Genomic DNA, 13651 nt, shown 5'->3' with positions numbered 1-13651 from the left:
TACAAATCATTTATGTTACACTATCATATGTGGTGCAACAAAAATACTCAACGCCTTACACGAATAAGTCAAAAAGTAAATGTAAATGAATACGTAAAAACAGAGTTATTGAGTACAGTAGATGCATCAATCCACACACACTGTAAATAGATATAGGTATTTTGCGAGCTACTTTACAGTTGTAGATCCTGTAGATGAAGCCACAACCTGAGACTTGAACAAAGCATACAAGATTTTATGACGATACGTCACTCGAACGGTTAGCTCAGTTGGTTAGAGCACCGACACGGAACGCCGGAGGTCGTGGGTTCGAGTCCCGCATCGTTCATAAAATTTTGTGTTTCAAATTTTATTTGTATATAAAATATCGTTTAGAATTACTTTTTTATTTACATACACGGAAATGATGTTTGCTGACACGGCATAATATAATATAATATCCACACTGTATTTGTACTTATGGTTTTATGTTTCTTTTCGGGATAATGCACAGTATGCGCATTTAGCCATAATATTTTTTATTAATATTTTTTTGTCTATTATTGATATCTTAAATTCTCCTGAATTAAGTGTCTGATATGTTGACATTTAAAATTAAGCTGTTGAGGAATTTTCATACCGGATTTTTATGTTTTATTATCTAATTTTTTCCTTTTATTTCAAAGTGGAAAAGAACAGGCAATAGCCAACGAGCAAAATAAACAACTATTCAAACCAGTTATCAAAATCACGACTGATTAAGAGTGAACAAGCTTCATCGCCGCCGTGAACAAAGATGTCTATGAAATTAACAACGCTATCAGTCTAATGTTCGAAGCGAGGCGACATGGAACAGTTCATAATCGATTCATTCGATTTGTCTTAGATTCCACCGCATGTGATGAAATCACAGCATCAGAATCAACGGTCCAAAGCTTTCAAATGCTGCAAACAACAGCTTGCAGTAAATTATTCAATGAGCAAAGAGATGGAACAATGTTGTCAGGACCTTTCAAAAGGTGAAGTTGACCTCATTCCGCGATTTTCTATAATTCCTACCATTTAAATTCAAAAGATTGTAATTCTTAACCAACAAAAAATCCGAAGCTCAATTATGTGAAAATTTACTGACATTTATTGCATGATTTAGAATTCGCTAGGCAAGCAATCTATATATATATTTGCACCAAGAATGATACGACGAAATATGTGCATCCACAAGTTTTGTCAAATTAGACGTTTTAGCTCCGATTTCACCCTGACTTTAAACTGAGTTCAATAAAACCCAGTCTAACGTAAACGAGTTTAAATGCCAGTCTTGATCTCGATTAAACATAAATCGATTTCACCGATACCCTTTGAGCGTGTTGACGTAAACTGGGTCTACATGTCATAAACAATAGAATGAATCAAACACCTGTCAAAACTGTCATCGATAATTATGAACAAAATCAAAATTGATAAATGTTACACAATATAGCAAACGCAATAAGTACACACTTAGACACACACCGTTACACATACACACCCACACATAAAAGAAGGTCCCAACCAATTTTATCATGTAATACTTTGGTACCAATAAAGAAATTTGAATCAATGTTTCTATTAACATAATGACAGTGACAGCTTTTGAACGCGATCAAATTTAAGTTAATATTTGTGTATGTCCATTATAGTCTAACAGCACGTATATTTGTTTCAGGTATAAGAAAATAAAACTTGTTTCAATCTTTAGCACAGATCACTAACATTAAAATTAGTAAACATATATTCTAAGCTTGGTGGTCTACCTTATCGTGACAGTGACATACTTGTGGTATAACTTCCACAGAAGCCACAGTAGGAAGAATAAAATAGAACTAGAACGTCCAAAATTTGAACCAAGATAGACCAAGTAAAGTAACGAGACATCGGTTTGACGTGGCCAACATGAGACAGATAATATCCTATATGTATAGGTACATAATATAACACAAGTGTCCTTTCACTAAGACTTTTACATAGTAAAACACAACATCGCACCATATTTCCTTCGATTCTACTTAAAATTGTCACTGATGTTGAATAAATAGTGGATATTTCACACGTTTTACAACAATAATAGCTTATTTTTATAGACGCAAATAATAGTAAACAAAATATCTGTGCAAAAAGTTTGTTTAGCACACTAGGCGTGCTGACCTTGAAAAAACCGGGAAACAAAAAATCTAATCACTCTATCTCATTTCTTTACATAAGACTCGCATAAGTTTTTCTTTTTCTCGTGTGAGTGAGACGGAAGCTATCAATTAGTCTAGTTACTATACTAATTGGTCTATGGAGTTTAGGCTGTAACTGCGTTTAGTTTGTGTTGGTGAAATCAGCATTGAATCTTTACAGGCGTAAGCTTAGCTCAAAGTGTCCTATTCGCGTTTGCCTGAAGAAATCCTGTCCGAAAGCAAAAGATTTTATCTCGGGAGATGAAGATAGCACCTAGAACTGTTTCGCGTATTTTAAAAGATGACTTACGACTTGCAGCCTATTAGCGAAGTCATTTCTTAACTGATAATTTAAAAAAGAATAGGGTGGTAAAATCGAAATAACTGCTGAAGCGGTACAAAAAGGGAGGTCACAAAAAAAATTGTTTACGGATGTGAATTTTTTGGCAATTGAGCAACATTTTAACTAACAAAATGACCGTATTTATGCTCAAAGTTCTTAGGAAGCTTCCCAATTAGTTAACGAAGTGCAACCTGGGCACAATTCCACTTCAGTGATGGTTTGGTAGGGTATTAGCTATTAAGGAGTGACTGAGCAATCATTTTGTGAAAATGGTTTCAAAACATCGGCACAAGTGTATCAAGGTACCATTTTTGAGAACGTAGTGAAGCTCCTTAACAACACCACGTTCAATAGCCGAGTTTTTGCCTTTTTTTCTTACTATTTAGTCACAGCAACGCGTGCCAGAGTATAACTTATTAGTATTGTATAATGATGTACTGTTTCAGGACTCAGGCCAAACAACACGTGCGGTGGCATCAGGGGGTGTTGTACAAATGTCCGTACTGCGACGAGATGTTATCGTGAGTATGTTTGTATTGGTCAATCACCAACCAAACCAGAAAATTACTCTCATTGAACTGGTTTAACAGTGGGAGGCTCCTAAGCACAGTATGCCGGCTAGATTAAGGGCGCCTATTTCTCCCGTGAATCAGTAATGTGTAAGCATTATTGTGTTTCGGTCTGAAGGGACTGAGGCTACTGAAATTACTAGGCAAATGAGATGTCTCAAGGTGACGGGCTCATTTGTAGTGTTGCTTAGAATTTTTGGGGTTTTACAATAATCCTGTACGCTCGTTTATATTCCTCTTCCATAAAAAGAAAAATGCACGATTTCTCTGGTGCTCCAAGAGCGACAGTTATTACTTACCTACCATTGGGTGACCCACATGACCATTTGTCCGCCATTTTGTATTCCGTAAAGAACACATTACGATTGTGAAAGAATTTTTTTCCTCGCGCAACCACAATATGAAGTAAATCATTTTTTGTGTTAAGGCAGAGAATGCGCTGCTTGGCGTGGCTGATCGGGATTGAGATCGCGGTGTTTCTAGGACGATAATGCACGAGTACCTACAAAAAAAAGAGTGTACATCTTCAAAAATGGGTTGCAACCCTCCTGTGATTCCTCTGCTGTTGCAGAAGAATGTGCACTCAAATTCATGTTTATCCTCTTTCATAAAAAACGCGAAAAAATGGGTGAATTAGCATAGAGGTAGAAGAAATGCTACTGTAAGTGCTAACGGAGTTCTCGAGCGTGGCCTGACAACGAGTACGGCTTCTCTGATCCTTACCATCAGACCAGTCACCCAGACGTCTGCAGCAGTCTGAAAACTGTCTGGAACGGCCTGGGCTGGTTGGAGTGAGAAGCTAAACTAGGCGCGCGCAAAAGACTTATCAATTTTACCAGTGGGAGGCTCTTTTGCACAGGATGCCAGCTAGATTATGGGTACCACAATGGCGCCTATTTCTGCCGTGCAGCAGTAATGTGTAAGCATTATCGTGTTTCGCTCAGAAGGGCGCCGTAGCTAGTGGAATTACTGGTCAAACTGAAACTTAACATCTGATGTCTCAAGCAGACGTGCGCAATTGTAGTGCCGTTCAAAATTTTTGGATCTTTCAAGAATCCTGAGCAGCACTGCCATCAGCTGAACATCCTCCTCGTCTCGTTTCTTATTCTCATAAAAAATGAACAGGCTAAGTTCGTAAAAAGCCCCGTGAAACTAACATGGGCCAAGTGAAAGCTATATGTGTTGGTTGTAGAAAGTGGACGTCGTACCTGAGCCACGTGCGCATCAAGCATCCCTCCGACTTCATCTGCGGGTTCTGCGGCTACTCCTTCGTCAGCAAGCTGGGTCTCGCCATGCACAAGAGTATGATGCACAAGGATGTGAGTTCATGTGCCCACTCTACACCCTGCACAATCGAATTACTAGTACTAGTTGCACGTTTGTTGTAAGATGACGTAAACTAATGATAGACTTACGGCCGTTCCCAATATTCAGTCTATCTCCGGTTGTGGCCTACTTGAGATAAAAATTGTAACTATCGTTGACTTTTCTGTCCCAATAAACTTATCGAGGGTTAGTCACCTTATCCTTAAACGCTGTCTGTCAATGGGAGGACGTATAGGTTACCAGCGATAGAAGTTTGTATGGAAATTGTAATTTCACGCATTCCAAAATAAGGCGATAAGAATGACTTATCGGGTATATTGGGACAGCTTCAGATCATTGACTGCTAATTACTGACAGTAGAAGGTAGTTATTTATCTCTATACTAGCGTATAGACGACCTGACAGCCCGATAACGCGTAACCAATTTTGATTTGTCAAAATCCCAAGCGTGGCTGACTGTTTACGACTTGTCAATCCAAATCGGTTACATTCACAATAAATACGCTTACCTTTTCTATCTCGATGTAAGTATCTTCGTCACCGTCCTCTCTCGGTCTATCTACGCTAGAATGCTGTAAGTAATGTCTGCAACACGGGAAAAAGCGAATAGCTAGATACAAACTTTAGTAGTATTTGTAACGGAATCTTGGAACTTCAAGACGTCCAAATTACTTGATTATTTGCACTCTTGTCCAAGACAAGATGACAAGGCAATATTTTAGTTTTGGCCTTGTCTTGATGAGCATCATGCAGCACGCTTACCGAAATTATCTATTAAAAAATAATAGTTTAAAAAAAACTAAAGAACACCCTTTATATAAAATTCAACTAAAAAATAGAAAATAAATTTAAATTGAAAATAGTGTAAAAAAATATTATATATTTCATTATAAAAAAAGCGTGGGATGTAGAAATTCAGCTAGCCCGAGATCCCCGAATCCCCTCTTATAATAATTAGCTCAGTTAAATCACGCATTAATAATTTATAATGGAAATATAAATTCACCGCCATTCATCGCCAAACGAATTAGATACTTTAATTTTGTGGAACTCTCTTGACATGTCGCGCATTTCCTTTATAGTTTACAATAAATTACTAGATGGCGCTTATTAGTGATTTATTTATTTAAAAATTATATAAATTAACAAAAATCATATTTTGCAATTGAAAAATTGAGTAATTTTATCAAATTAGTGTAATGTCATCGGTTCTCGATAAAGCTACAAAGTTTGAACGAATTCTAGCCGTTTAAAGTGAGTCAAAATCGGGCCCAAAGAAGTCGGTTACAAACATACAAGTGAAGCTAATATAAAGCGTGTAAAAAAACACCAAACCCCAATAAATCAAGGCTATTAATCATAAGTAAGTCTTTATTGTGATGTTTTTAACACAATAATAAATTATTATGGTTTAAGTAAACAAAATTAAATTAATTAAGTAAACAGCATAAAAACATTTAACATTGTTTCTATTTTTAAGTATGTGTTTACTCGTTTATTATTAAACAATAATTTATTAGTTTAAAAGGCGCTGTAGCTAGTGAAATTACTTGGCTTGTGAATCGGCAATGTACAGTATACATGTATTCTTAAATAATTTATACGTCTAGATAGAATCTCTTGCTGTTAGACAACCGATAAAAACAGGGCCAGGTTTAATATTTTAGTACGCGTGACAAGCTACGTTTAACATTCGCGATTTGTGTGACACTTTGTGTTAGTGTGCGTGCATTGCCCCAAATAGAGGTTGACTCCAATAGACCAGTGCTGAAGCCTTTGTAAAATGATAAAAAGTAAAAATAAATAATAGTAGAATGATAATGAAACTTATTGGAAAAGGAAGAGAATATAAGAAAAATTAAAGGAAAAATAAATTACGGGCGATCTGAGGTCGGGAAGTGGAATAGATTGTATTTATTTATTTTATTTTTATTTATTTATTTAGATAGTTACACCAACAACACATCATTATAAAATTAAAATTTTACACAAGGGCTAGTACAATATGACATGTCTTTACAGGTGTAAACAACATTTACAATAGTGCGAAAAGAGTAACAAAGTTGAACAATTAATATTTAAGAAATGAAGAGTTAAACAAAAATGATGATATTAAATGACTTAAATAATTTTCTACTTTAAAAAAAGAGATTTATAAAATTTATAACTATGCAACAATACAATAATTTACTTCTTATATTTAACTTACATAGCTGAGATCTTAATATGTAAGTGTGATTTGTTTTTATTACCTACAACTTTGCCATTTAACTTTTTGCCATAGGACTTATAGTTCTGCGGCAAATCGAGATAAACCGTTCTTTACCCTAGACCTCAGATCGCCCGGAATTTATATTTCCTTTCATTTTTGTTATATTCTCGTCCTTTTTCAATGGATTTCATCCAACTATTATTTTTTTTTGGTTTCGAAAATTATCGACCCTGGTTTATAAACTCAATTTATCCACGTTTACGCAGCTGTGATAGTCTATCTAAGTCTATGTGTGAACAGGAGAAGGACACGACAGAGGAGAACAAGGAGGCGCCGTACTGCGACACGTGCGACGTGAAGTTCGCCTCGAACGCGGCCTACAAGCGGCACATGGCCACCGCTGTCAAGCACATACAGTCCTCCGAGAACAAGTACGTACTCACACACCACTAAGGGCGCATTCACACGGAATACGCCATTCGACGATTCGTCAAAAAGCACGATATATTTATAAAAGACGATACAGTACATAATAATTAAAATGACATGTCTGTCGTTTTTAACAGACTTCAAAGAGGAGGAGGTTCTCAATTCGATCGGTATTTTTTATGTACGTACACCGATTACTCTAAGATTTATGATCCGATTTAAGTAATATTATTTCGATGCGGAATAGATGCCATTTGGTCCCATAAAATTTTTAAATAGTTTGGCCCAGTAGTTTTCATTTTATGAAAATTTGCGTCTACCTGGATGATATAATTGTTTTTTGTGTATGGCTTTTTCAGGAGAGTTTAACTGACACTAAAAAGTAAAAAATAAAAAAAAAACCGACTTAAAAAACTGAAGTGTCAAATAACTAAAAATTTAATTTAATACACCTCTTATGCAAACCTTTACCTTTAACAATAATAAAATACTATTTATTGTATGTGCTACATATTGATAGCTTTGAAGTCGGTGCCAAGCCAAATGTAATTATAGGTACCTACACTCGCCACGCGTGACTTTGAGCGGGATAACTTCGTCTAAAATAAAACAGCCACGCGTGGCCAGACATCCTTAATAATTATAGAATGTAATCTGTTTATAATATTAAGTTTTATTTGGTTTAGGCCTTGGCACCGACTTAAAACCTATCAATAGATAGCACATACAAATAACAGTATTTTATAACACAGTGTTTAAAGTTTTAAAATGATGACGTATCTACCCAGTTGTGATATAAACATTGGGTTTACTAAGACGTTAAATAAAATGAAGGCCATTTGGCCATGTCCACAAACCAGAGTGAGTCACGGCTCAGTTATCATCACTTTGCGTGTTTATTTATTTTTATTTATTTATTTACTAAGGACAATCAACGAGTTACAATTAATCATTATTAAACTTATCAAAATGGGGTACTTACATATTAATTGTTAAATTGTAGACCCACTTAGAGATTGCCACAGCTTGCAAAAGAGATACTAGTTGGAAGCAGAAGAAACGAAAAAGAAGAGGAACAAGATTATTATAAGCTGTAAAAGTCAACTAGCTGGTTCTAGTACAATGAACAAATAACACACAATTAGAGCTAACATAAAAATAAAATCAAAAATACCCTAATAATAAAATTTTCTAAATCTAGTACAATGAACAGATAATACACAATTAGAGCTAACTTAAAAATAAAATCAAAGAAACCTAATAATAAAATTTTCTAAATCTAGTGCAATGAACAGATAATACACAATTAGAGCTATCTTAAAAATAAAATCAAAGAAACCTAATAATAAAATTTTCTAAATCTAGTGCAATGAACAGATAATACACAATTAGAGCTATCTTAAAAATAAAATCAAAGAAACCTAATAATAAAATTTTCTAAATCTAGTGCAATGAACAGATAATACACAATTAGAGCTATCTTAAAAATAAAATCAAAGAAACCTAATAATAAAATTTTCTAAATCTAGTGCAATGAACAGATAATACACAATTAGAGCTATCTTAAAAATAAAATCAAAGAAACCTAATAATAAAATTTTCTAAATCTAGTGCAATGAACAGATAATACACAATTAGAGCTATCTTAAAAATAAAATCAAAGAAACCTAATAATAAAATTTTCTAAATCTAGTGCAATGAACAGATAATACACAATTAGAGCTATCTTAAAAATAAAATCAAAGAAACCTAATAATAAAATTTTCAGGAACCCAAATACGAATATAATGAAATAATACGAAATACTCAAAAGATACTTAACCATTTCGTCACTATATTGTGAATGAAAGTGGTCAGTTATCTTTTTTTTAAATTTAGGAAAACTATCACCTACTATATCAATGTCGAGAAATTTATTTATGCTATTATACAGTGTTTTTTTTAAGTGGGACAGTATGGGGAAATCCTAAAGTATAAGAGATACAGGGAAACTGTCTTAGGAAACATTAGGTACTTATTTGTGAAAAAAAAATTGGTATAGTCAAAATTTTGGTCAAGTGTGAGTTGTCCCTAAAAATGATTAATTTTGATGAAATTTTTTTTTGACGCACATCTACTCAGTTTCATGAGGGGATCATTTTATTGTATGGGAAGAAAAAAATCGGGACAGCAGAAGTTAGGTAAATTTAATAAAATAATTTTACATTAAAGAAAATCTTCAAAGTGGCCTCCCTCTTGTCGAATGCAGGCACGAGCGCGTTTCAGAACACCTCTGGTAGCTTTAGACAAGGCGTTGTGATGTATGTTGTTCAAATGATAATGCACTGCGTCTTTTAAATCTTGTACCGAGTTGTAAGTATCTGCATAAATTCTACCTTTAAGGTACCCCCAAATGAAAAAATCCAACGGTGTTAAATCGGGTGAACGTGGTGGCCATTTAATAGTAATAGGCCATTTGTGCCCATCCAGCGATCAAGAAAATGTTCATTTAAAAACTGTTTAGTAGCGATACTATTGTGGGCAGGGGCGCCGTCTTGTTGGTAGATGATATTATTCAAATTATTTAATGGAATTGCCATATCTACTAAATCCACAGCCATGTTTAATATTTCCTGATATTTTTGACTATTCAATGTTCCATGGTAAATTTTAATGGCAAAGATTTTATTATCTAATATTGCACACCAACAATTAAAGGAAAAGCGGACCAGATTATGGGTTGCCGTAGTTCGGAAGGGTTTTGTACGTGCCCAAAAATGATTATTTTTTCTATTGTACATGCCATTGTTTGAAAAATTGCATTCATCTGTCCAAATAATCCGGCTTGGAAAAGACGGGTTTCTAATCGAGCATGCTACAAACCACTGGCAAAATGCTAATCTCCGGTCAGTATCTCCTGGAAGCAATGCTTGTACAAGATGACCCTGTATGTTACACTTGTACTTGTTAGCCTTCAATACCTTTCGTACTGTAGATCTATGCACACCGATATTGTTAGCAGCTTCCCTCAATGAGGCTTAGGCTTGGGTAGGCTTCAAAATATCCTAAGATAGTTGTAAATTGATTTATTACTGTGGCTCGTCTCTTCCGTTTTAGTGTAAAACAGCCTCCCTTTCTTAAATTTTTCACCAGTTTGTCAAAAATTTTGCGGTTCGGTTGATCGCGGTCCGGATAACGTTCCCGATACCACTGTAACGCATTCAGAGAGCTACGATAATTTACAAAATACGCTACAATTAAATTTACTTTACGCGAGTTTGATAATTCCATGACGAAAACTTAACATAATGTTAACTTTAAACAATGAAATATCAAGTACAATACTGTTTGTTTCAAGAAGTTCCAAATTTAATTTTTTTTTTTTTAAATTAGATTGGTAAGGTAAGCCTTACGTAAGTACGTGCTCGCGTAAGAATACCTTAAAGTAATTTAATCCTTTTTAAACCAAATAAGTTGTTCCAAATTCAAATGTAAAACTGGAATAGGCAATATTTTTTTTAATAAAAACCTTGCAGTGGGCAGTGGTAGGCATTTATACACGGGTTGTAATAATGAAAACGATTTTCTTAAATTTGACTAACTTCTGTTGTCCCGATTTTTTTCTTCCCATACAATAAAATGATCCCCTCATGAAATTGAGTAGATGTGCGTCAAAAAAAAAATTCATCAAAATTAATCATTTTTAGGGCCAACTCACACTTGACCAAAATTTTGACTATACCAATTTATTTTTCACAAAAAAGTACCTAATGTTTCCTAAGACAGTTTCCCTGTATCTCTTATACTTTAGGATTTCCCCATACTGTCCCACTTAAAAAAAACACACTGTATAAAGTTAACATAGATAGGTGCTGAGAGCCCTAGGTTTGTTTTTGAGACGCCAGCTTTGAAAGGCATATAGTTTATAACAAGACTATACGGTCGTGGAATTCTTACAGATATTTTATAAAGTAAGTCAGACGCATCTAAGCCTTCATCGAGAAGTCTATGTAAAAAACATAGGTCTAATAGTTTTCTACGGTCTGACAGAGTCAATAAGTTATAGTGTCGGAGTCTGGAATAGTAGTAGTGTTTTAATGTCTCATATAAAATTGACGAGCGACGGTTTTCACTTACAACCTGGTCACCACGCTCATTTGACCTTCTATCATGTAAGCATATTGCTTGTTAAAAAATATTTGATACTAGAACAATATTAAATTTGGGTATAAGATTAATGCAGCTTCGCTGTGTTAGTTCTAACTTGTTACACATAAAAATGATATAAAGGAAAGTTAATATTGTAGAGAGGGTTGTCGTGAGTGCGGAGAATCGTTCAAGACTCACGCGGAGCTCCGGGCGCACATTCGCTGCGGGCACGGGCGTAAGTTTGCCCGCAAGCAGTCGGCGCGGAAACAGGACCCACGGACCTGGCCATCGCCTTGTCCGCACGTGAGTTAATATTCGTTTTTCTTTTTTACTGAGGAGGTAAACGGGCAAGTACCTTCACCGAGTAAGTTCGTCGTAATACCAGAGGAGACAGAAAATCGTATCAGCTCAGGAACACAGCAAGGATCATTTAAAACGACCGCTAGATTAGTGTACTTCAGTTATTTCCACAGCATCATGACGTACGGTATTTCACTGTGGGGTCATGCTGCTGACATTGATATAGTGTTTGCTCTGCAAAAGAGAGCTGTTCGTGCTATGCTGGGAGAGTTTCTTGTGCCGCTTCTTCTCTCTCAGAGCGCCATTTGTTTCCAAAGCATAAATGACATCAAAAATAATTCTAAAGGAATCAATTTTGAGAAAATAAATGCCTTTTATGCCTTTTAACAATGTTAGTAACTGTCTTGAATACACCAAAAAACACACCCAGTCATGAAAAAGCTTGACAGGTAGGCCCATATCCTGGGCCCGACACATTTCTTTTTTTATGGTAAAAGAGGACAAACGATGGTGTTAAGTGATCACCGCCGCCCACATTCTCTTACAACACCAGAGGAATCACAGGAGCGTTGCCGGCCTTTAAGGAAGGTGTACGCGCTTTTTTTGAAGGTATCCATGTCATATCGTCCCTCACGAGGAAAATCATTGCACAGCTTTCTAGGACGTGGAAGAAAGTTCATTGAAAACCGCACTGTAGAAGACCGCCACACATGATAAATATATGGATGATATCCTAATTTATTAGGTGTCGTGTGAAAAGTGAAACAGCTCTTCAGAACACTTCCCATGAATATTGTTATTTTCCATAATCCTCGTGCGATACAACAGGGATGGAACCATGTTATATTATCGTCTGTCGACGGCATACTCTCTCGTCTAAGAGACCGTTATTGTGCGGTTGGTTTTTTTACTTTCCATCACGTGGTTCTCATGCCTGCTGCCGCTTAAAAAAAAAATTAAAAGCTTATTCCAAGCATAGTATATTTGACGAATAATAGTTGATTTTAGTTAAAAGTACTTAAATGTTAACTGTCTAAAATTTATTATAATTTGTAAACTTTTGTTGTAGTGTTCCGAGATGATACCAAATGCTCGGATGTTCTATTCACACTTCAGACGGTTCCACCGAGACAAGCCTTATCCTATCAAGAAGGACCATATCTGTGATGTGTGTGGAAAGACCTTTAGGGTAAGCCTGATTCGAAATAAAAGAGAAATTCTAATTAAAATTATAATGATAGTTGTATTGCGTCATATTATAAACTCATTCGCCATTCAATTATCTTAATTATTTTGTTTATGAGTTTTTAGTACTTATTTCACATTTTTTTCTAGTTTAATAATTGTTGTATTAGAGAGTGAGTCAATTATTTATAAATTTAAAAGGATCTTGGATAAAAACTCCCTCCAGCCTCTTGCAGTCCTTTTCTTTTACCAATGTAAATATGGCCCCCACTTATTTATGAAAATCTATTTCATGAACATAATATTATTTTTAAGTATCAAATTCAATGTAGAACAAAGACATATCCAACAATATAAATATGTTGCAATGGCTAACTATGTTTCCGGTTCCAGGGCAATGCGTTCCTCAAGTATCACAAGCGGACCCACTCCCAAGAGAAGCTGTTCAAATGCTCGGACTGTGGCAAGGCGTTCTTCAACCGCGGCAACCTTCAGATGCACGAGAAGACTCACTCGGAGCAGCGGCCCTACGTGTGCTGCGTGTGTGGGAAGGGATTCAAGATGAAGGGCGCGCTCGACAGACACTTCCGGGTGGGTGCGCTTATTATACAATACGCGCCAAAAGAAGTATCCCTTCAAGAAAATGCGCGTACATACGCGTCCTGTTATTCTTCAGTACCTCTATCATCAGTTCACGGTGATCCTACTCACTAGCGACCGCGTCAAAAATTTGTATGGAAAATTATACAGCGCCTCTGGCGGTCACCTATAGAACCTATTTCGGTAATGTGAGTCATACAGTAATAAAACCTATCGAAATCTTATTGGTAGCAAATCTACAGAAAGTCGGTACCAAGAGTACTTGACAGATGCTGTCGAGAAATATTGTTTCATTAGTAGTTTGTTTCATTACATTCACTAGTCTATTGGTTTCTGAGAGATGTTTTCTAAGCAAGTATTTAATTTGAAATTGATAAGT

The 13651-nt window shown here is 35.6% G+C and overlaps 1 protein-coding gene across 1 annotated transcript in view; it reads left to right on the top strand.

Moving 5' to 3' along the window:
- Positions 1-13651, top strand: part of LOC126968799 (zinc finger protein 569-like) — a 28004-nt gene that overhangs the window by 12535 nt on the left and 1818 nt on the right. The window contains exons 7-12 of the mRNA XM_050813910.1: positions 2970-3044; positions 4285-4411; positions 6931-7061; positions 11346-11490; positions 12557-12676; positions 13066-13263. Of these exons, the coding sequence (XP_050669867.1) occupies positions 2970-3044; positions 4285-4411; positions 6931-7061; positions 11346-11490; positions 12557-12676; positions 13066-13263 (796 nt within the window). The remainder of the gene's footprint in view (positions 1-2969; positions 3045-4284; positions 4412-6930; positions 7062-11345; positions 11491-12556; positions 12677-13065; positions 13264-13651) is intronic.

Source organism: Leptidea sinapis, chromosome 16, assembly GCF_905404315.1.
Source record: "Leptidea sinapis chromosome 16, ilLepSina1.1, whole genome shotgun sequence".
Taxonomy (NCBI): domain Eukaryota; kingdom Metazoa; phylum Arthropoda; class Insecta; order Lepidoptera; family Pieridae; genus Leptidea; species Leptidea sinapis.
This window is presented reverse-complemented; position numbering and strand designations above follow the sequence as displayed.